Source organism: Arachis ipaensis, chromosome B6 (genome assembly GCF_059453495.1).
Source record: "Arachis ipaensis isolate K30076 ecotype BB chromosome B6, ASM5945349v1, whole genome shotgun sequence".
In the NCBI taxonomy this organism is placed as follows: domain Eukaryota; kingdom Viridiplantae; phylum Streptophyta; class Magnoliopsida; order Fabales; family Fabaceae; genus Arachis; species Arachis ipaensis.
The window spans coordinates 131,262,158-131,287,758 of record NC_142441.1 but is presented as its reverse complement, the minus strand read 5'-3'; the positions used below and the strand labels follow the sequence as shown (position 1 = coordinate 131,287,758).

The window sequence follows — 25,601 nt, the reverse complement described above, 5'->3', positions numbered from 1 at the left end:
AATGTCTCAAAATCGGCGCATCCCAATCTCATGTACCAATCTTTCAAAGGAGGATTTTGGGAGTGACTTTGTAAATAAATCTACCAGATTGTCACTTGAGCGGATCTGTTGGACATCAATTGTCCCTTGATTTTGGAGATCATGAGTGAAGAAGAATTTGGGAGAAATATGCTTTGTTCTATCACCTTTGATGTATCCACCCTTAAGTTGAGCAATGCATGCTGTATTATCTTCAAACAGGACAGTTGGAGCTATCTTATGATCAATCAGTCCACATGATGACAGAATATATTGAATCAGACTTCTGAGCCAAAAACACTCGCGACTAGCTTCATGAATCGCTAGTATTTCGGCATGATTAGAAGATGTTGCAGCAATCGTCTGTTTCGTGGACCTCCATGATATAGCTGTACCTCCATATGTGAACAGATATCCTGTTTGAGATCTCCCTTTATGTGGATCAGACAAGTATCCAGCATCTGCATAGCCAACTAATTGTGACTTGGATCCATATGGATAAAACAATCCCATATCAACCGTCCCATGAAGATATCGAAAGATTTGCTTGATTCCACTCCAATGTCTTCTGGTTGGAGAGGAACTATACCTTGCTAGTAAATTTACATCAAATGATATATCGGGTCGTGTATTATTAGCAAGATACATTAGCGCTCCAATGGCACTAAGATATGGTACTTCTGGACCAAGGATATCTTCATTTTCTTCTTTAGGACGGAATTGATCCTTTTCCACATCCAAAGATCTTACAATCATTGAGGTACTTAATGGATGTGACTTATCCATATAAAATCTCTTCAAGATCTTTTCTGTGTATGTTGTTTGATGAATAAAGATCCCACCTTTTATATGTTCGATCTGCAGGCCGAGACAAAACTTAGTCTTTCCAAGATCTTTCATCTCAAACTCTTCTTTTAGAGTTTTTATAATTGTTGGAATCTCCTCAGGAGTTCCAATAATATTTAAATCATCAACGTACACAGCAATTATAATGAACCCAGATGCAGATTTCTTTATAAAAACACATGGGCAGATATCATCATTATTGAATCCGTTTTTGGCCAGATACTCAGTAAGACGATTATACCACATTCGTCCAGATTGCTTCAGACCATATAAAGATCTTTGCAATTTGACTGAGTATAACCCTTGCGAATATTCATTGGATGGTTTAGATATCTTTAGTCCTTCAGGGACTTTCATATAGATATCCTGATCTAATGAGCCGTATAAATAGGCTGTTACCACATCCATTAAATGCATATGCAGTTTATGATATGCAGATAAACTAACCAAATAACGCAATGTTATTACATCCACTATAGGGGAATACATTTCTTCATAATCTATACCGGGCCTTTGTGAGAAACCTTGTGCCACAAGTCGGGCTTTATAGCGCACAACTTCATTTTTCTCATTTCGTTTTCTCACAAATACCCACCGGTATCCAACAGGTTTTACATCTTCTGGTGTACGGACTACAGGTCCAAAGAATTCACGTTTTGCGAGTGAGTCTAACTCAGTCTTCATGGCTTCTTTCCATTTTGGCCAATCATTTCTTTGTCGACATTCTTCGACTGATCTTGGCTCAAGATCCTTACTTTCATGCATGATATTTAATGCCACATTGTATGCAAATATTTCATTGACAATTGTCTTATTTCGATTCCATTTCTTTCCTATAAAGACATAATTTATCGAGATCTCGTCATTTTCACAATTTTCAGGTACCTGAACGTCTTCTGGCGTTAACACTATATCAGAATTTTGGACAATTGCAGGTGTCTCTACTATGTCTTTTTCAACAGGAATATTATTTACCTCTTTTCTCTTTCGGAAATTTTTGTCTTTGGAACCGACAAGCCTGCCACGCTTCTGGCGTGTATTTGCTTCGGTGGCAATTTGTCTAACTGGGACATCAATTCGAATTGGAGCATTTTCCGCTGGTATATACGACTTGGTTATCCTCTTTGTATCGGAAAATGCATCAGGCAATTCATTTGCTATTCTTTGCAAATGTATAATCTTTTGAACTTCTAGTTCACATTGCCCTGATCGAGGATCTAAATGCATCAATGATGATGCATTCCAATTAAGTTCCTTTTCAGGAAGCTTATTCTCTCCCCCTAATGTTGAAAATTTTGATTCATCAAAATGACAATCCGCAAACCGGGCTTTAAACACATCTCCAGTTTGTATCTCAATATACCTCACTATAGAGGGAGAATCATATCCAACATATATCCCCAATTTTCTTTGGGGTCCCATTTTGGTGCGATTAGGTAGTGTAATGGGAACATATATCGCACACCCAAATATTCTTAAATGAGAGACATTTGGCTGCTGGCCAAAAGCTAATTGCATAGGAGAGAACTGATGGTAACTCGTTGGCCTCAAATGAATAAGTGCTGCAGCATGTAAAACAGCATGCCCCCAAACCGAGGTTGGGAGATTTGTTCTCATAAGTAAGGGTCTAGCAATTAATTGGAGGCGTTTAATAAGTGATTCTGCTAACCCATTTTGTGTGTGAACATAAGCTACTGGATGTTCAACACTTATTCCATTAGCCATACAATAAGCATCAAAAGCTTGTGAAGTAAATTCACTAGCATTATCAAGGCGAATTGCTTTAATTGGATTTTCTGGAAATTGTGCTTTTAATCGAATAATTTGAGCCAGTAACCTCGCAAACGCCAGGTTGCGAGAAGACAATAAGCACACATGTGACCATCTCGAAGATGTGTCTATTAAGACCATAAAATATCTAAAAGATCCACATGGTGGATGAATAGGTCCACATATATCACCTTGAATCCTTTCTAGGAATTCAGGGGACTCAAATCCAATCTTTACTGGTGATGGCCTTAATATTAACTTTCCCTGAGAACATGCAGCACAACAAAATTCACTAGTTTTAAGAATCTTCTGGTTCTTTAGTGAATGTCCATGGGAGTTTTCAATAATTCTCCTCATCATGGTTGTTTCCGGATGACCCAATCTATCGTGCCAAGTTATGAATTCATTTGTGCTAGTAAACTTCTGGTTTACAATGGCATGTGATTCAATTGCACTAATCTTGGTATAATACAACCAAGATGAAAGTGAGGGTAATTTTTTTAATATAACTTTCTTATTTGAATCATGAGTTGTGATACATAAATACTCATGATTTCCCTCATTCATTGTCTCAACATGATATCCATTTCGGCGAATATCTTTGAAACTCAACAAGTTCCTCAGGGACTTGGTAGATAATAGTGTATTATTTATTATAAATTTTGTTCCTCCAGGAAACAAAATTATAGCTCTTCCAGAACCTTCAATCACATTGCCTGAGCCAATAATAGTATTAACACATTCTTCTTTTGGCACAAGATGGGTAAAATATATATCACTTTTGAGAATAGTGTGTGATTCGGGTGGGTTTCGTGAGAAATAGATTAAGTAAAAAATAATAGTTAAGGTGAGAGATTAGAGGTAAGTAAACTTGTGAGGAAGACACTTCTGTTAATGGCGAATAAACAATACAAGAACTAATAGCGAGGAAGAGATGTGGAGAACAAGTGTTGAGACCTCCACTAATGTCACAAGAGGATGAACGAGCTTTGTTTAAAGTGGACAGGAATGGTTTACAGAGAAGAGAAGCTCTCAGAAGAGGATGAAGGTGAAGGTGAAAGTAAAGGATGAAAAGGGTTTCAAGGTCTGTGAAGAAGAAGATGATCAAGGTGAAAGTGAAAAGTGAGAGTGAAGGATGAAGGATGAAGGAAAAGATCGAAGATGAAAAGGTTTTCAAGGTGAAGTTGAAAAGCGAAGTCTGGTTGAAGGTGAAGGTGAAAAGTGAAGTGTGGAAAGGTTGCTTTACAGAGGTGGCTTGGGGTCCTTTTTATAGTGTAGAACGATGATGAAGAGGACACCCCTTGGCCAATGGTTTTAGTCTGACATTTGGTTTACTGCTCTTTCCAAAATATTTTTAGGTATTTGGGATCACCTCAAGTCTTGTCAACTGAAAATGGTAGGAAGTTGATTCCCACACGTTAAACCAAAGCTCCTGACATGTGACATTAGTGAAGGGACATCTAGTTTGGTTTTCTTTCAACTAGATGACACCTTTACACTCCAAATCCAACCAATCCACTTCCACCAATATAGTTCCCACTGAAGAGAAATTCAACTCCTCAAGGTGTTCTTTTGGGTTCCATCCTTTTAGCCCAATACCTCTAGGAGGAACTTAACTCTTTTTTGACCATGTTTGTAGGTCATTATAAAAATAGATTATGTACAAAAAGGTTTATATTTTTAGTACACAATCATAAGCCCCATGCAGTCTTTGAGGGTACAAAGTATTCCCTCAAGCTGCATTAAACTTTTTTGTACTCAGCAGAACAAGAATAATAATTTTTTTTAAGAAACTAACATATCATAATTCTAAAGAATCAAATTTTCCCTCTTTTATTCATTTTTTGTTATAATAAGATATGTATTTGTAAATATATAAATATTTCTGTATAATATGAATATAATTATGTACTCATAAAAAATGAATAAAAGAACGTTACTGTGCAAATATTTTAGATATTAATAAAATAAATAAATAAAATTAGTAAATAAATATATTCATAATTTATTTGTATGAAAAAAAAAGAGGGATGATTTGATTTAATATAATAATTTACACTACAAGAAAAAGCAATATTTGTAACAAAAAAAATTGTTACAAAACATCGAAATTTTGAAACAAAAGTTTTTTGTAACAAAAAAAGGGGCCGTTGCAGTATGTCCCGTTACAAAAAGTTTTTGTAACAAAAAGTGGAACTGTTACAATTCAATATGATATTTTGTAACAAAATTTTCTGATACAAAAAACCAGAAGCCGTTACAAAAGTGGTAACAAATTTTGATTTTCAAGGTATTTTTGGTGACAATTTATTTTTTCCTATCATAAAATTTTGTTACAAAATATAACATGATTTTGTAACATTTTTTTCTTTAGTTGCAAAAGCAAATTAATTATTTTGTAATAATTTTTTTTAATACAGATTGCATACATAATTTACTAAATTATTTTTTAATAAGCAAGCCTATATCTATATAATATGCAAAAACATACATAATTCAAACAAGATCCTTTTAGCTAAAATTGTTTTAAAAAAATTAACATTAGTGAGTACATTGATTAGTTCTACAAGTTATATGTCTTGCATAAGTTCAACCAAAAGTTAAAAGTTCTAACATAGATTAGTGTCTCTATGAATCAAAATATTCTTGAGCTCTCAAGGTAGCATGTGGTCACCATTTCAGCACTCCTGTAAATAAGAAAAACCGAAACAAAAAATTAGAAACAAGATATAACACTAATTATAATTTTTTCCATTAAGTTTTATCCATCATGTTTAGAAACCATAAGCAATTTTAGGAGTACCTTTAGGGTCTAGTTTCTTTCATTGTCAAAGCGCGCTATGAAAGAGTTCACAACAGCTTGTTGAGCTTCCAATTGAGCTTTCATTTGAGCTAATTCTTTCTCTTGCCGTGTTTGTTGCTCTTCAAGTTTTTCTTTGAGCACATCTATTTCCTTTGTTAGCTCCTCACGGTCTTGCATTGCCTCTTGAAGTTGTGCTTGAATTCTTAACTTAGACTTTGGAGCCTTTATGTCATAACTTGCACCACTTTTACAATGGTGGAGTTGTCTTGAATTTCGAGCAATCGCCTTGTTCGGTAGTCTGTCCTCCCATCATGCTCCATATTACCTCTCTCTTTGCACATGTCTACCCTAGCGACCACCCTGGCACCACGGATTGCTGGAAATTGTTTAATGTAACAACGGCCTGCAGTAGACTCAATTGTGTTTTAGCAAGATCAAGCTTCTAACAGAACAAAAATAAATGAAATCATTTCAAAACCATGTATAATTCTAAAAGAATATACTTATAACATAATCATCTGGTGTCTAGCTTAATATATTTTCATAAGAACTCGGACAGAACTTCTCTTTACAATTTGACTTCACCCTTACAAGCTTTCTCACTTTCATAATTTCTCAAGTCAACAACCAAACCAAGACATAAACATAACCAGAGATCCCAGCATCAATCACAGCCTCAATTTATAAGACTCGATTCATATTTCCAATTCAACAAGCAACACCAAATTTATCTTTATTCACAATCATAATACAATCAGCAGCAACGACAACAATATCATCATCACTAACAAAATCACAATTAACAAATACACATATAGCTCATCTGAGAACCCAATTCTTTACAGCACCATCAAATACCAAAAATCAATTTCAGCATATTCAAACATAGTCATATTCACTAACAATTTCCAACTTCATCAGTTCTCATTAATTGGTCAGCATTTATAAATTATTTGCAATTATTCAATATGCTTCTTAGCATTCTTAAATTAAAAACTCTTAATTTTAAAACAAATCCCCTACCTCCGTCAGTCGAAACCACATAATTTAAACGCGACAATCCCCTTTCTTTTTAATCCATGGCAGCAGCAACTTTAGCAATTCCATAGCGGCACAATCATCAACACTCAAGACAGCTCTAGCAGAAAAATAGGAGGAGCAAAATGGTCGTGCTAAAACAGAGACATGCTATTGAAATTAAAACAAGAATGTGACCAAGAAACAACAATAGAACAAAACGAAGGTAAAATCATAGTAGCAAACCCTAATAGAAGAGAGGCAAAATTTGAGGAGTAACAGTGGCACTGGTGGCTCTGGTAGCTGTTGTTAGTAACCACTTAGAGGGCAGCACAGGTCAAAACAGAACCAAATAGAGCAGCGGTAAGAGCGGCGGCCATGGGTGACTGCGACGCGGGATCCATCACCGCGACCGTGAACCATGACAGCACCGTCTTCCCTCTATCAACGACGTTCTTCTCTCCGTCGGCCTTCCTCCATCGACGGCCTTCCTCACGGCGGCGGCAGAAGCTTCATCAACGTGACTTGGCAGCGGCTTGAACGGCGAACAGCGGTGACTGGGTGACATTGGCTCCGACGGCGCACGGGTCTCCTTCCTCCTCCTCTCTTCAATTGCGTTACTCCCTCTCTCCGTGGTGACAACGCTTGCGGCAGTTCGATGGCAGACCGGCAGCAAGGCGCGGCTCCACGGAGTGGCGATGCGTGCGACGGCGGCGGCGGCGAGGCAGTAGCCCTCCACCTTCTCCTCTGTTCTCTCGGATCCCTCTCTTTCTCTTTCTCTCTTCTCCGCTGTAAGGGATATGTGTGTTGAAGGCTGTTATGCGAAGATGAAAGGGGGTTTTAGGATTAGGTTTCTCAATTTGAGAATTAGTTTCTAATTTTTAATTTGGGAATTAGGATTAGAAATTAGGAATTTTATAAAAGAATAAATGATAGATATGAATAGATATTTTGATAAAATTAAAGAGTAGAATAATTTTAAAATCAAATATGATTTTATAAAAGAATAAAGGATAGATATAAATAAATATTTTGATAAAATTAGAGGATAGAATAATTTTAAAATTAAATGTACTCTATTAAAAATATTTTTAAGAACATTATTTATCAACATATTGTTAAGTTCAATTAATTATTTTTAATTTAAATTATAAAATAAACATATTATCACATTTTATAAAATATAATTTAAACTCAAAATATTATTTATTCAAATTAAATAATATAACTTTTTATTATTTTTCTATAACTGAAACTTTAATTTCAATTTATAAAATAATTAATTATAATAAAAATATACAGAAATATTAATTGACTTAAACTTAAAATATTTATAAAAATCAATCTAATCATTTCTAATAAATTAATCTCTAAGAGTGCAAATTAATAAAATAGAACATAATTCATTCATAATAGAAATTATTTAAATAAAAATTATTTAAATTGAATGGTACAATTCTTTCTTATTTTTCAATTACAAAAAAGATAATTTCTCCTAATTATTTTTAAATTCAAAGTATTATAAAGTTTTTATTTAATTACTTTCAATAAAATAATTTTTTTAAAATAAAATCATCAACAAATATAATAAATTTAATTATCCAAAAACTCAGAATGTTAGGGAGTGGGGTGTGTGAGTTGTATTACTGTTAGGGATTGGGTAATTTAAGTATTTTTAATAAAAATAAAGATAGTATAGTAACTGAAAATTAATTTTAATTTAATAATTATATACAGATATTATTTAACTATAAATTTTTAAACTATTTTTAAATAAATATTTTAATTTTAAGAATTAGAGTAATTAAATTAATTATTCTTGAAATATTATTTTATTATTATTTTATAATTATTTTTAAATAATTACTAATTAAGATAAAATTATAGATAATCAAATTATTTTTTTATTCATAAAATTTAAAGTAGTAAATGCAAAAATCTTAAATATTTAAATTAAATTATATAAAATTTTATATTTTTTAATTACTAAAATTTAAAATTATAAATAAAAAAATATTCTATTTAATATATAAATCTCTAAAAATTTATTTTGAATAAATATAATAAATCATAAATGACTTATTATTTAATTTTTAAAATAATTTTAAATTTAAAGTATCATTAATTTGACTTAAATATTTTTAGTAAAATAAATTTTTGAATATAAAATCTTAAATAAATATAATAAATAATTATATAAATTTTTAAAAATTAGAAGTCTAACATTTAATATGTTGAAACAAAATTTTTTATTAGTTACAAAAAATCTTTGAATTTTGTGACAAATAAATAACTTGTGATAAAAATATAGTATTTTGTGACAAATTAATTTTTTGTTACAAAATATTTAGAGCTTTTGAAACAAATAGATATTTTATTACAAAATGTTATGAATTTTTGCAACAATATAATCTTTTGTTACAAAATATTATAACATTTTGCAACAAAACAACGATTTGATACGAAAGCCAACATAATTTGTAACAAAAGAAATCACATTGTTACAAAATATTGAAATATTTTGTAACAAATTTTCTTGTTGTTACAAAATATTCTTATTTTGTAACAATAATTAATTATTGTTACGAAAAAACTATAATTTGTAACAATTTTAAATTTGATACAAATTTTTTGTTACAAATGTTCCATTTTCTTGTAGTGTTAATATATAAGGGAATAAGAAGGGGAGAAACTCTTACCCTTTTAATTGGACGCGTTTTAAATTTGAGTACCTGAATTTGGAGAGACACATAAGAAGAGAGAACACCTGGAAGGGTAGAAGAAAAGGTGTTCCTCATCATCTCTGCTGGGCATTTTTTTACACGCGCAGTATCATCACTACTATCACCACCATCATCCAAATCCTCTATCTTCTTCAACTATTGGGAGTTTTTCTTAGGGAAAGGACACTCCCACATTCAACTTCGCTCTGTTCTTTTTACTCTGTCTTCTTATTTGATAAGACCATTTTTCTTCTTTCCTTATTTCTGTCTTAACCCCTCTCAGCCCCATGTATATTGGGTTGCTAATTTTTGGAGTTAGCTATAGAGATTCTTTGATAAAGATCTTTCTCCTTACAACTTTGGATGTTATATCCTCATTTGTATACGTTTCCAATGAAATCACAAATAAAAAAGAAGTTGAATTAAAATTATGAGCAATGTTCATTTGTAACCATAAATAGATATTTAAAAATAAAGATAATTTATTTTAATTATTTTTTTTTTGCAGGGGGAGTGTATGATTTTAAGAAAAACAGTAGCCATTTTTTTCTGCCTTTTTTTTAGGCCAAAAAAGGAAGGTACCCATAACTTTCTTGCCCTATTTATGCTCGACTCTTTTTAGGAGCTTGGAGGGTGGGACACTTCAGTTTTTTGGAACTATTTTGTACTGCAAATTTCTTAAGATGCATCACTCACATTTTTTGAGTGTATGATTACTCATGTATTACAGGGTGCTTGCAGAATAATATAACATAAACATTGGCTCTTGATAAAGAAGCCTTTTGGAATTAAAATCCTAACTCCTAAAATTGAAATTAGGCATGGTACCTCTTAACGTACTTGAAATTGATGGGGCTAGTGGTTGTTCCATGATCCGGGTCCAGCAGGATGCAGTGTCGGTTGGGGTGTACCTCAGAAACAATGTAAGGACCCTCCCATTTGGGAGCCCATTTGGCAAAGACATCTTCCTTATTACTGCATCTACTGATTTTTAGTACCAGATCTCCCTCTAAGAACACCCTGGGCCGAATGTGTTTGTCATAAGCTAATGCCAGTCTCCGGTGATATTCTTCTATCTTGCTTCCCACGACTTCTCTTTTTCCTTTCGGCTCTTGCAACTCAACTTCACGATCCCTTGACTTTTAGAATACGCGTCAACTCCCTACAAGTAACTGGGGTGTTCTCGTCTTCCTCCATATTCTCCAGATTCGCGAACAGAGGCGGTGAGGGGGTTCTATACCTCGTTTGATCTCTAGCCATCACGTCGAAGTGTTTCTCCCCAGTGGAGTCGTCAGATGATTCGGGTGGGTTTCGTGAGAAATAGATTAAGTGAAAAATAATAGTTAAGGTGAGAGATTAGGGGTAAGTAAACTTGTGAGGAAGACACTTCTGTTAATGGCGAATAAACAATACAAGAACTAATAGTGAGGAAGAGAGATGGAGAACAAGTGTTGAGACCTCCACTAATGTCACAAGAGGATGAATGAGCTTTGTTTAAAGTGGACAGGAATGGTTTACAGAGAAGAGAAGCTCTCAGAAGAGGATGAAGGTGAAGGTGAAAGTAAAGGATGAAAATGGTTTCAAGGTCTGTGAAGAAGAAGATGATCAAGGTGAAAGTGAAAAGTGAGAGTGAAGGATGAAGGATGAAGGAAAAGATCGAAGATGAAAAGGTTTTCAAGGTGAAGTTGAAAAGTGAAGTCTGGTTGAAGGTGAAGGTGAAAAGTGAAATGTGGAAAGGTTGCTTTACAGAGGTGGCTTGGGGTCCTTTTTATAGTGTAAAACGATGATGAAAAGGACACCCCTTGGCCAATGGTTTTAGTCTGACATTTGGTTTACTGCTCTTTCCAAAATATTTTTAGGTATTTGGGATCACCTCAAGTCTTGTCAACTGAAAAGGGTAGGAAGTTGATTCCCACACGTTAAACCAAAGCTCCTGACATGTGACATTAGTGAAGGGACATTAGTGAAGGGACATCTAGTTTGGTTTTCTTTCAACTAGATGACACATTTACACTCCAAATCCAACCAATCCACTTCCACCAATATAGTTCCCACTGAAGAGAAATTCAACTCCTCAAGGTGTTCTTTTGGGTTCCATCCTTTTAGCCCAATACCTCTAGGAGGAACTTAACTCTTTTTTGACCATGTTTGTAGGTCATTATAAAAATAGATTATGTACAAAAAGATTTATATTTTTAGTACACAATCAGTGTGTGAACTTGCACTATCCGCAAGGCATACATCTTCATTACATATCCTTGCCATTCTCTTCAAAGACAAATAATAATAAAATGAGTAGTATGCACAGTTAAATTGAATAATTGATCGGAATTATTTTTTCAAGAAATACTGCACATAAAAATGTCATATACTAAAAATTTTTTTTTATTAAAAACATGACATATTTAATGATTTCAAAATTCATAAACATTAATATTTCATTATTTATATACATCACATTTGAAATTTAAATACATAGAAAATAAAACTTAATAATAAGTTCTTTACATTATTTATTTACATGGATACATAACAATCCCACACTTTAAACTATTCCATTATTGATCCTCAAAGAAATCAGATACATCATAATGAGTGGTGGAATTTTCAGCATCATTTGAAACGAAATTCGATTCTTTTCCCTTGTCGTCCTTTTTCAAAGATGCATGGTAAAGATCGACAAGGTGCATTGGGGTACGGCAGGTACGTGACCAATGGCCCTTTCCACCACAACGGAAATACTTATCCTCTGTTGATTTATTCTACCCGATATTTCTTTTTTTATCCCACTTCTGATGAGATCCTCTCTTTTGAATATAATTCCTTTTTCTTCCATAATTTTTCTTGTTATTAAAAGCTTGTCATTTACCTCTTCTGGGATAATTTGCCGCATTTACTTCAGGAAATGGGGCGGCGCCAGCTGGGCGCGCTTCATGATTTTTCAATAGCAACTCATTATTGCGTTCAGCAACAAGAAGGTAAGAAATTAACTCATAATATTTTTTAAACCCTTTTTCTCGATACTGCTGCTGCAGGAGCACATTCGAGGCATGGAAGGTTGAGAAAGTTTTCTCCAACATATCATGATTAGTGATCTTTTCCCCACATAATTTCATTCGTGAGGTGATTCGAAACATTGCAGAATTATATTCATTTATGGATTTAAAATCTTGTAGACGCAAGTGCGTCCATTCATATCGAGTTTGAGGAAGTATCATCGTTTTCTGATGATTATACCTTTCTTCAAGGTCTTTCCAAAGATCTGCAGGATCTTTTAATATGAGATATTCATTTTTCAATCCTTCGTCAAGATGACGACGAAGAAAAATCATGGCTTTGTCTTTATCCTTCTGGGATGCTTTATTTTCAGCCTTAATGGTATCTCCAAGATCCATTGAATCAAGATGAATTTCAGCATCTAATATCCATGATAAATAATTGTTTCCAGATATATCAAGAGTATTGAATTCAAGATGAGAGAGTTTCGACATAATGAAAATTTGTTACCTGAGTCTTCCTAAAATTTTGATCAGAGTCTCGTGCTGATAACGTGTTGTAAAATAAATAAAAGATATATTAAATATAAAATAAAGATGTATAAATAGAAGACTCTAGCAGTAATATAATTAGCTCAATAATGATATATATATATAAAGATAGAAAGAAGTATTAAAAGTAAAGAGAGAGAGAGAGAATTGCATTTGTTTATTGTTACTGTGTATAAAGCCTAAGTTCATTCTTCTATTTATACAAGTTCAAGGTCCACTTTTTCAAAGGTTGGAAAGCATGCACCGCACATTCTTTAATGCTTGTACTTTCCATTGAATGGATATGGACATCCATATAGTAACAAATAGAGATTTTTTAAACTATTTAGTAATAATCATATTTAGTTTAGGCCCATATTTTTTATTATCTCCAATATAATATTCCTATTATTCCCGATATTGTACAAACAAGGAGCAACATATTAGTCACAAGCATCAGTTCTAGCTGAAGTCTGCTTTACTTTAAATTAGCTACAAAATAATTATCTTCTTAATTCAACAACACAAAGGACAATATAGTCTTTCAATAGTACTTTGCTCAAACTTCAAAGTGTTGTTAACATGTTTTCTTACTTCATGCGCTACATAATCTTAATTGAACTACACTGTAGAAAGGTTTGTAATATCCTTAATATAGATTTTTTTTTTTTTTGGGTGAGGGATGTGGGTCAAAGACCCCAGAACAGAAGGAAAAAAAAAACAAGAAAAAAAAAATCAAAGCACAAAATAACCAAGGGTTAACTAACACTCCTTCTTCTAGGAATTCCAAAACAATCAGCTTCTAGCATAGAGCAGATATTTGGAGTGGGAGCGTCCAATATATGAAGGGCGTGAGGAAATTCCTGACCCTTTTTAGCAAGTTGATCAGCTATAGTATTGGCTTCCCGAAGAGTATGCAACCACTCAATTTCTTGAAGTCGACCAAACAGAATTTTAATATCATCAAGAGTCTTACATGAGTGGGAAGGAAGAGCTCCATCTTTGATAAACCGAATTGTCATGGCTGAATCATATTCAACGATTAAATGACTATATCCATTTGTTGTTGCAATTTGGAGGCCTTTAATAACCCCTAGACTTTCGCGTACATGATTGAACAACTTCTGAGATTGCATGAAAAGTCCTTAACAAATTTGCTGAGATGATTTCTAAAAAGTAAAAACTCCTCCACAAACCGTATTGTTGGTAACTTGGTATGTTTAAAGAAGGATCCATCTACATTTAATTTTAAGCCGCATTATATCCTTAATATAGATTGCAAGTTGCAATTGTTGTCTAAATGATGTGCATTCTTTCCATAACAAATAGGTATAATTTTTCTCATTTTCTACCTTTGATATGAATAATTTACTATGATTACCTACATTGATTGATCCAGGCAACCAAACCTAATGAATGAGAAAAGTTACTACCATCCATGAATAATAATTACTTAATCACAATTGTCTTTCCACACTTGGTAGCTGTTGCTCTTTCTCATGCTGGAATCTAAGAAGAATCAATGAGGGCAAGGAATCTGCTGATAGAGCGGAATCCTGCACTTGATCTAGCAAGTAGAGAAACAGAAACTACAGTCCATGAATGCAGTTATTGCACTCTCTTCATTGTTACAGGAAATAGAGTTGACGGCTAAGCAACATCTGAATTATGAAAGATTCCTTCTCATGTGAATACCCAAAAATCCTTTAGCTGCAACCGTAATACATAACCTCAAAATGCTTATTTTTCAATTGAAACAGTGAAATGCTTTGAAATGTAATATGATACTTGTTCCATCTTTTCATTGGTCACATGTTAGCACCAATACTTCTTATAACTAAGTTCAATTCAAGATTTATAAAGTACTATTTTTATATTCCTTCTAAAGTGACTTCAAATTGATTTTATCTGGCATAGGCATCTAACTATCAAAGTAAGGGATAGGATATCACGTTGAACTGAAGACTTTAAAATCTTTCAAAGGGGCTGTCTGTCAGCGTGGTAGGTGGGCAGGGTGGACATTCGTCCAGGGGGAAAGAAGGCAGGCGGCCAAGGTGGGGCATCCATTTGGGGGATGAGACTGGGAGTAGGGGGCGGCCACGGAGGGAAGTGGCGGGGCTGTTGGCCGCCCCCTCCCGTTTGCTCACGAGATAAGTTTATATTTTTCTACAACTATTATAAGCAAAGATTGGCCAACCAGCCACCACTGATGTTCTTGTTAGGTACTATTAATTAGTTCTTTGATTCCAAGACATCAGTTTGATAATATAAAACTAGAGACAAACTTTCGTGATATAAAATTAAAGAGAGGTCATAACTAATCAACTTCCATGTGCTCCAAAGAAAGAGCAGAGACAATATAAAAGGAACATCAAACAAGAAGGCCTACACCAAAATAAATAAAAACATTACATAATCAATCACAAGTCGGAAAAATTAAAACATAAAATATTTGACTTAGAGCACATAAAATCATGCGCAAAGGCAGACATATTACACCACATAATCCGCTGATTTTCTCCATCTACTTTTTCCTCCCCAAAATGTTGTTTTCTATGTGCGCAAAGGCAGACATATTACACCACATAATCCGCTGATTTTCTCCATCTACTTTTTCCTCCCCAAAATGTTGTTTTCTTTAGAAAAGACATATTTACCTGATATTAGTCAATTTCGTGCAGGATCCGTTGGCATTCTGCTCTAAAACAGAAATGACAGTCGTTAATGTCCTTCTTCTTGGCGTGCTCTTCCACCATTTCTGTCTTCCTTTGAAATGGATACAGGGGCGGTGAGGGCGAGACTGACACAAGTGTGAAGGAGATAGTGAGAAGGTTGAGGGAGTGCAGTTGCACATGACTAAGGGAAGTGTGACCCGCATTGAAAACTGAAATATACACCTCTCATCATTTGTACGGTTGTCTCATATTGGACTCCCCTATGGGGAGTGTCCGCATAAGCATTTCTGTTCTATCAAATGGTTTAAACTTTAAAGTACAAAATACGGAATTTAACAGTGCATTCTTTTCCTTGGGTGATACATGGCTCTTCATGGCACTTCTACTTCATGGTCACACTGATCCCTACTATTACTCCATGTGATCGATCATTTAATAATAACTGCACTTATTGACACTAGAAAAAATATTATACCGTGTCCATACAGCTCAAGAATATATGGATCTCAATATAGTTCTTCAATATCTAGAACACCTAAAAACAAAATTAGCACCATCCGCTGCCTCATTTGATAGTCTATTAGCCAAGATTATGTTTAACCAACCTCAGTTGGGGGTATTCAGTACCAATTTCAATTGCCATAACTTTGTTGAATTCTACAACACAAGATATAAGAACACAAAAAGTAAAAAAATAAAAAGGATTACTTTGGATTACCAGCATATAGGAAGAATATGAAAAAATAGAATTGCACTCAATAAACTGGAATATTCAGAACGAGACACAAAAGTTCTAAGTTGAACCTTCATAAATTGGTAGGAACTCAAATTCCACTTCATGATGCTTCATAGTTCTTCAGGCAAATAGGGAAATAGAGAAAAAAACACCTATGCAATCAGCACAAATGATTGACAGTACCAACTTAAAGACAATAAACTATTACTAATCAACTGCCATAAAAACAAGAACTTATTCAATTAGCTTTTATATGCGGAGCTAAAAGACTAAAACACAACTCATCTGTTGATTGATCACAAGCAGCAATATTCATCTTCATCTTGTTCCCCTCCAAGTAGGCCTGCTCTTCCTGGTGCGGGCATTGGTATGAGTTCGCTGGCCTCGACAGGGTAAGCCATCGACATGCCTGATGCCTCTGTAGCACTGAATGCCCACCAACCTCCCCACATCTCTTTCAACACATTTTTTCTGTTGCCAAACGAAAAATGTTAACTATCTGACTATCAAGAATTCATTTCAATAACTAACAAGTAATAACAAAGATCATTGATTATTGGGTACCAAATCATTCCCAATCAAGTACTTGGAAAGCAATTCGCGAAGGGAGTACAACTCTCTCTTGCTAAGGTCTCTAACATATTTGTTCTCGACACCGAGCTCGCAGACAATGTGATGAGCCTTGGAACGCCCAATGCCATGGATATGCTGAAGAGCATACTGGAGGCGCTTCTGGTCAGGGATTTCACCTCCAACACCACCTCCTATGTTTATATTTTGTGCACGCACGCCCCAAACCTGCACCAACACAAAAATGGCAAAATCATATTCCAATTGAGAAATTTAGAAGTAGACTCACAAAAACCCAAAACCCTTGAAAAATCATAAGATGGTGAATGTGATTCCGTGGAAGAGCCTTGCGAACTTACGGAAAGGTTTTGACGAAGGCGGAGAACAACATTCGTGGCATTGCGGAAACCCAACATGGTTTGGATTGGGATGGTCGTTGCCGGTGAGGGTTTCCAACTCCACAGTTTGTTCTTTCCAATGGAAATTGACGAGACTGAAGGATGCGGTGGCGAAGAAATTCAGAGAGACAAATTTAAATTTTGACGAATATTTTGTCAATTATTTCATTATCCTATGAAAAAATTTAACTTATGTTTGGTAATTATCTTTTTATTAATTATAGGCAATAACAAATTAACAATAGAGGGATGAATTTAGGGATGGCAATGGGTCTCCATGGGGGCGAGGACCCTCCCCCGGTCCCCGTTTAGCAAATTGTCCCCCCGTCTCCGCCCATCCCCGTTACGGATCCCTGTTTATTTCCCCCGGGTACCCATGGATATTAAATTTTAAAAAGGAAAAAAAAACATAACCATGATAAAATCCCATACAATTCAACTAAAATGTATCAAATTAAACACAATTCAAACACATTCAACATAATAACATAAACACTAAATCTCCAACATACAATTAAAATAAAACGGAATAGAAAAGTTTCCAACAAAACAACATAACAAATCTTGGTTGACTATCATAGCTCGGTTAAAATGCAATGATCAAAAATGGGCAAATCCCATATCCCATGCTCACTCATATAAATAAACATCCTAAATATCTTTCAAATTTAAAACCCTACACAAAAATATCACCAACTAAATGTAATTAATTATCAAAATATGCAATAACTTGCTGCAAATTTGTTGACAATTAACATAATTATACTTCCATTAAAAATAGCTGGATTGAATTACAATGCACAAGTTAAAGATAGAATATTGTCTTAATGTAGCTAAGTCAAAAAGTAAAACAAAAAATGATGGTGTTGCACAATAAACACACAACAGAGCCTGAAACAAACACACAACAGAGGCTGAAACAAAAACACAACAAAGCCTGAAACAAAAAGAATCCAACACGGAGGAGGGGTAGCAAGTCGGCGGTGATCAAGAACAGGGACAGTGCAACCAAACAATGAAAACAGAATTTTTTTTATATAACAGAACAATCAAAGCATGAATCATACAATCACTAATTGCAAATTTTTTCTTCATAAGAACAGAACAATGAAAACATGAAGCATACAATAAATCAAAAGATCACCAATTGCAAATTTTTTAATAAGAACAGAAGTTAGAACAGTGAAAAATGAAGAAAGATTAACAGTTTTCAACCCAATTTTAACAAAGCTCATCACAATGATTAACAAAAAAAAAAAAAAAGCAAAAACAGTGAATCAGTAACATAGGCGGTGCAAATTCAAGAAACTTTAATAAAATTTAACTACAAAAACAGACAGTAAAGCAATAATAGAGTTATCAATTTAAAATTTATCTTCAAATACAATCAGTGAGCAAAACCAATCAACCAAGTACTGACTGGGCATTCAGAAAAAAAAATACAGAATCAAAAGAACATTTAAATCACAGCAAAAACACAACAACAATAGGAACATTTAAAACAAAGCAACCCAAAAAAAAAATCTAAAAATCACCATTGCTAAAAACAATGATTTGATACGTGTATGCTCAAAGAATTAAAAGCTAAGCTTACAGGAAGTGAAGAATACCCAAACCAAAGAACCTTCAATCACAGCTTAAATCAAGAACAGAAAATCACAACAAAAACAAAAAAAATTAAGAGTAACATAAGAACAACAACACAAGAACAATTAGCAAATTAACAAATTCACAATAACAGTTAAAAATTTACCAGAAGAACACTAATGCAAGTGGAATCATCATGTTAATATGTTTTCTGCAAAGATGCTATTTGTGCAGCTAAAATTTCCTAATTACCAAGATCCAATTATTCTAATTTCACATGCAATCAACTAACTAAGTTCCTAAAAGCTAGAAATTATAAAACCAACCAGAAATATGGTTAAAGCATTTCATCAAACATGTTGAGTGCGGTAAAATTAAAACGAAATAAGAGAATTCAAAGCTTAATATCAATCTGATAGAGAAGAGAACATAACTATTATAACTTTAATTCAGTCTATGAAAAAATCCAAACCACTACCAAATCAAATAGTTACTTATTGTAATAGAAATCAGAAGTTGCAGAGTTTGAAGCAGAGTATTTGTGTTGTGTGAGTGTATTGTCTGGTGGCGGGTTTAGGGAACTCACTGCGGCGACAAAAGAGAGCAGTTCAACGGCTAGGTGGAGCGCGCGGGTTGGTCGCAGAGTTTGAAGCAGAGCAACGTGGCTTCCAGACGAACGCGAATGCGAACTCGGACGGTGAACGGCGAGTGAACGCGAACAGTGAACGCCGAGCGAACGTGAACGGCGAAGAACGCGAACGTGAACGGCAAACAAACGGCGACGGAAGCGCGGCTGAGCAGACAAAGACGACGGACGCCGAGCTCGAGGAAGCAGCCGCGATCGGTGATAGCGAACAGGGATTGAAGACTGAAGCACGAGGGAAGCTAGATAGACGGACGGACGGCGGCAGTATGCCACTCCTTGCGGTGGTGGTGTAGGCTTACAGTGCTAGGGTTTTTTGGCTGCGTTTGTGTGATTTCTTTCTGAATGAAAGAAAGAAAGGGAGAAAGGGAAAAAGAAACGGAGGAGCTTCCGCTTTTGTGTAAACCGGGCTGGTTTCGGTTCGGTCCGACCGGTCGGTTCTCGGCCAATTCAACAGTTTTTTACCGGTTTTACATGCTTGACCGGACAATAGATTTTCGGTTGAATCAGTCTGACCGATCGATCGGTCCGATTTTCAGAACATTGGGATACTTTAATTTTGGAGATTTTTTTTAAATAAATAAAAAGAATATTATTTCCCAAAACTAATTATTCCAACTCTTTAAATACCACGATACAATTTTTTTTGTACTTTTAGACGAGTTTACCGCACTCCCATGCAAACTCTATTATTTTTATAGAGTTCGCCGTACTCCTGGCGAACTTCACCTTGAATTCGCACAATAAAAACATGGTTGGTGGAGAACTGAACTCAATATCATTGTTTCATTCTTCTCTTTGTTCTCAGCTTGGCATTTGTTTTCTACAATGACAATCAATCTGCTACCCATTCATTATAATGGTGAAATAGTGTATGATGAAAAAGGTTTTATCGTTTTTAAGTCCGGACAACCAATAATGTACGTACATGACACCGGAAGTCAACAGCCTAACAGCGTTCAAAAATTTGATATTGCATTCCGTTGGACAGTAACACACGAAAAGAGTGAAAAAAATTACTACAGATATCCAACCGAAATAGATGACAATTTATTGTATAAAAGGTATGCTACAGTTGTCTTTGGTATGTTGTTGTTATGTTGATTAGTCCACAGTTTTGAGAAAATTTTCTGTTGTTTTTAATTAGGTATCGATTACGTAACGACGAGGACGTATGTCTTATAAGGTCGTGGTACAACCGATGGACAAATGTTCATCGTTGGAATTATTCGTGTTTTCAGTTGAGTTGGATGGACAAGGATGATCTGCAGATAAGGTTCATGATAGTCCGTTAAGTAGAGCTGTTAGAAGAAATATTAGAAAGACTATGATTGATCTAAATATGCCAGCTAAAAGTAGTCAAGAGGGGTCAAACATTGAACTTCCTAATGCTGACATGATGCAATAGGCGCTCCTCGATCTGAAACCAGCTAAGTTTGACAGTCCACTTCGTCTGTGACTGTCTATCTTCTGGGCAGAACAGCACTAAGTAGCTACTGGCAGAAGTTCTCAATGGACCGTCCATCATGGTGCTGCTCCTGCAGCCACTCATAGGATCATCATCGATCCTGAGTCCCAATTGGTACGTCACATCCTGCAAGGTGATAGTCATCTCTTCGCATGGCAGGTGAAATGTATGGGACTCAGATCTCCATCTCTCAATCAATGCCAATGTCAATGGCCAATCATGCTCGAACTCCACCATGTACGCTGCATACTCAAACCCAGCTCGTCTGAGATATGACCTAATCTACTCAAGTGGACGTCTCATCCAATTTTGTCTGGCGCGCAATATCCGAGGCGCTTACCGAATAAAATAAACAAGTTAAAAACAAAAATAAGGTCAATAAATAAAATTACAAATTCATATTTCATTACAATATAATGAACAAGAATGAAAAAAGTGTACCACTCGATCAAGTCTGTCTACTATGTGCTCAGTCTGATCCAGTCTATACAGGATATGCTCATACCCCAACAACTGCTGCTCCATCACAAAACTCCTATGATGCACGGACACTGACACGGACACGGGACACGACACGACACGGGACACGCCGACACACGAATTTTAAAATCTTACATGACACAGGGACACGCATACATATAAAATATAAATTATTTTTTAGATAAACCGTAATGATATTTTAATATTTTATTGATATTAAAATATAAATTAAAATTTTAAATTATTTTTAATGTCTTATTTTAATTATATCAAGTATTTAAAATATTTTTTATTTTAATAAATAATAATATATACTATATCTAAATTTATTTTAAGAATATATATTAAGAATAAGACTGGATATGCTAACACGTGATGGTATTTAGGTGTGTCCAAGTGTATCCGGAGAAGAATTTTTTATTTTTTATTGAGACACGGTTTGGACACAACAAACACGCGTGTCAGACGAATGTCGGTGAATGTCGTATCCAAAATGTGTCCGACATGCAGACACGGCAACTCAGCAAAATATCCGTATTTCATAGCAAAACTCTAATAAAATAATATAAACTGAATTTAATTCCTTTCACATTAACTAAACTTTTATCAGAAACATTGTCTATCTTACATCTAACTCGGTTTATAAATTTACTAATTAATATGTACTACAACTAACACAACTAACTCTATAAATATACTAATTATCAGTTAACTGATAATTTAATTAAACTAACTAGTCATACATATTTCAATTTAATAACATATTCAACTAATTTTACATCCAAATCACAATTTAAATTAACCATACCGATTAAACTAACTAACAATACCCTTATAAGGTACTCTAACTATAAAAAATATGTTATAAACAGTAACTCAAATTAAAAATCGATAACAAAAGAGCATACTAACCTGAAACTGACGATAGAGCAGATTAAAAACTTTACATGAGTCGAAAGACAAAAAATCTGTCAGAAAAGATAGTAAAAAAATGACAAATGAAGATGGAAGAAAGGAGATTTGGAAGAGGAAATTCTGAAAACGACAACATGAATGGTCCCACGGGTTTATATACTGTGGCGAACTCAAGGTGAAGTTCGTCGGAGGTGCAGCGAACTTCATATAAATTAAGAAGTTCACCGGAGGTGCGGCAAACTCTATAAAAATAATAGAGTTTACGGGGGTGCGGCGAACTTGCCTAAAGCTACAAAAAAAAAAAAAAAAAAAAAAAACGTATCGTGGCGTTTAAAGTTGGAATAATTGGTTTTGGAAAATAATATTTTTTTATTTTAGAAAAAAAAATCTCAATTTCGGTCTCCGTTCTCATTTATTGATGAGTTGAATAGGGTTATCAATTCGATCCATATCAAGTAAGATAGTGTGCAGGTTGAATCTCAATTTTATTCGATCAATCCACATCTTATATATGTATATATTCTATATGTGTATAAAAATATGTTTCAAGTGAATGTTGAACCAAAAACTTTTTACTAAATGCAAAAGATTTTAGCCACTAAATAAAGATCATTATAATTTAATAATTTTTTCACATAAAAAGTCAGTTATATTTTAAATCATCATCAAGTTATATAATAATATTACATCTTTTTGGTAATTTGCGGGTAGAATCCGCGAGTTAAGAACAAATAGGGTTAAGGTTAGGATATTCTCAACCCTCGAGTAGGGTTAGAATTGGATCTAAACTCTACCATATCTTAATCATTGCTACCCCTAAATTCAGCCTGTTCCTGTTCCTATAAACTAGTTAGAGTCTTTGAGACACATAGATATATATACAAATATACAAAGATACATAGACATAAAGATATACAAATTTTGTAATGTGTTTGATAATAATGTACAAGATACACATGTATAGACTAAATGTCAATTTTATCCTCTGTGTTTTATGCGTTGTATGTTATGCATTAATAATTTCAAAAATAATTAGGGATAAAAATGTTAAATTTTGTATCCTATGCATTGTATTTCCGTGTCTCAATTTTAAAGAAAAATATTAAGTACACAGGGGCGAAGCTATATATATATATATTGTGTGTATCTGTATAAATGTCTATTTAAATTTGTGTCTCAGCAAATAAATAATAGACGTGTACCACCGTGTCTAATAATTAATGTTCATTTCTCAATAAACAAACACAACTTATAAAATGCATTTATTTGAGATGAAAATAAGAAAAAAATTACAAAAATAACTATATTTTATTATTTGATTGAATAAAAAGGTCAAAAAAAAAAATAATAAATAGTGTACAAAAGTAAATGGGATTTACTAAAAATTTTTTTCCCTCCAACATTAGATAAAAAAATGAAAGAAAAATGCATTTGGTATTTAAACCATTAATATAAGGATGTAAAATGGAGTACCACATATTAATAACAATTAATATAAGGAGAATGATACTGTGACTTTGAATTTGATAATGACACTCTTGAATTATGTCTTTTTTTTAATAAAAATATTATATAATATCAAAAATTAATTATTAAATTAATTATTATAAATTTATATATTATTTAATTTATTTTAATATATATTTAATATTTAAACATATATTTTATATAAGTGACTAATTTAATAACGAATTTTTTATGTGTTCTTATCATAGTTATTTTTTAAATTATTCTCCATTATTATTATTATTATTATTATTATTATTATTATTATTATTATTATTATTATTATTTGCAATAAGAAAAGGCTTTTAAAAATAGGGCTGCACATGGATCTGAATCGGATCGGATATCGGGTATATCCGTATAATTAAAAAAAAAACTATTTTAAGATTCTATTTGGCTATTTTTACAAAAAAATATCCATAAAATTCATTTTTCACCTGTTTAAGCCTATTTACTCCTAAAATATTATCAATAAAAGTTCTCTTGAATAACCAAAAAAAAAATAATAACACAAGATTTAAGTTTAATTATTCTAAGTTGAAGTATAACATAAAAAATTAAAAATAAGATATCATAAAATTCATAAAACAACACATTAAAATTCATATCACCTTAGAGTATACTTTCTTAAACTATGCTATTTATATGAAACGTGCGGATATGTGGATTTGCGGATCGGATCCGCGGATATCACTGCTAAATCGGCAATCCGATCCTACCATAGTCCGGATCGGATGCGAATAATTACCGCGGATATGCAGATATTATCCGATCCATGTGCAGCCCTACATAAAAATGAGAGTAAGTTATCAATTAGGAAATAATAAAATCTATTTCCTTAATATAAAACAAATAATATTTTGTTTAATTTTTTATTTAATTTTGTTTAAATATTTAATTATTTACTCTCCCTTAGTTGAAATTTTAACTTAATTCTGCTACAAAAATTATTTTTTTTAGAATTTAATTTTTATTTACGAATTAAAAAGAATTTTATACCTGTAATTAATCATGTATTGTCTTCTTAACAAAATAAATAATTTTTAAATTCAGTATTTAAAAATTAAAATGTCATTTAAAAGCTGAAAATCGTATAAACATCTTTAGACTGTTAGTGCATTAATGTAAATTTCTTCATTTTATAGATGTTAAATTAATAATAGGTATAATGACTTATACTCATTATTAGTTGTTACCTTGTAACACACTAAACTATCCAAGTCAAAAACGTTTTAAAGGGTCTTACTAATATGTGTCCGAAAGACACATTTTAAAAATAATATAAAAAAATATTTTACTAAAATTTATTAAAAAATATTTCTCTTATATTTTTAATACATTAAATAGTAAATACATAAAAGATTAAAAAAATATATTATTATATTCTAACAATATTTTCTTAGGACGCACATTCCAAATTTTAATCATGCATTTTCATTAAAATTAAAATCCTTTTGAAAAAAAAATGGTAAATTATCAAAATAATATTCGAAAGGTCATTTCACTAACAAAGTAAAATATAAAAGATAAATAAGCTTCCAAAAATTTAAAAGCGACAAAAATTTATAAAAAATGACGATTGTATTCGTCAGCATATAAAAATGAATATTGTATTCCTCAGAAGATATGCGTATTCGATTCGAATTTTTATAAAAATATTTGAATAATTATTAAAAAAGTACATTAAAAAATCACCAAAATAATTTACTTGAAGTAATATCTCATATTTCTAGGAATAAAAATATCTTATTTTTTAATTATATTTGAAATAAAAATCACATCAAAATTTAATCTTTAAAATTCTTTAATATATATATCCTGTTGTCCATATTTTTTTTAAAAAACCTTCTAAAATAAAAAATTAATAAAATAAGAAAATTAAAGTTTAAAATGCTCCGGACCAGCAATTTTTGTGATTT

The 25,601-nt window shown here is 33.0% G+C and overlaps 1 protein-coding gene across 1 annotated transcript; it reads right to left on the bottom strand.

Moving 5' to 3' along the window:
• Window positions 1–16,104: 16,104 nt before the first annotated feature.
• Window positions 16,105–19,686, bottom strand: LOC107604871 (small ribosomal subunit protein uS13m). The gene is made up of 4 exons (XM_016306576.3): window positions 19,257–19,686; window positions 17,045–17,178; window positions 16,680–16,913; window positions 16,105–16,586 (listed from the first exon to the last, which is right to left on the bottom strand). Exons 2-4 carry the CDS (start codon window positions 17,099–17,101, stop codon window positions 16,434–16,436), a joined length of 444 nt encoding a protein of 147 aa, XP_016162062.1. The 5' UTR covers window positions 17,102–17,178; window positions 19,257–19,686; the 3' UTR covers window positions 16,105–16,433.
• Between the last annotated feature and the right edge of the window lie 5,915 nt (window positions 19,687–25,601).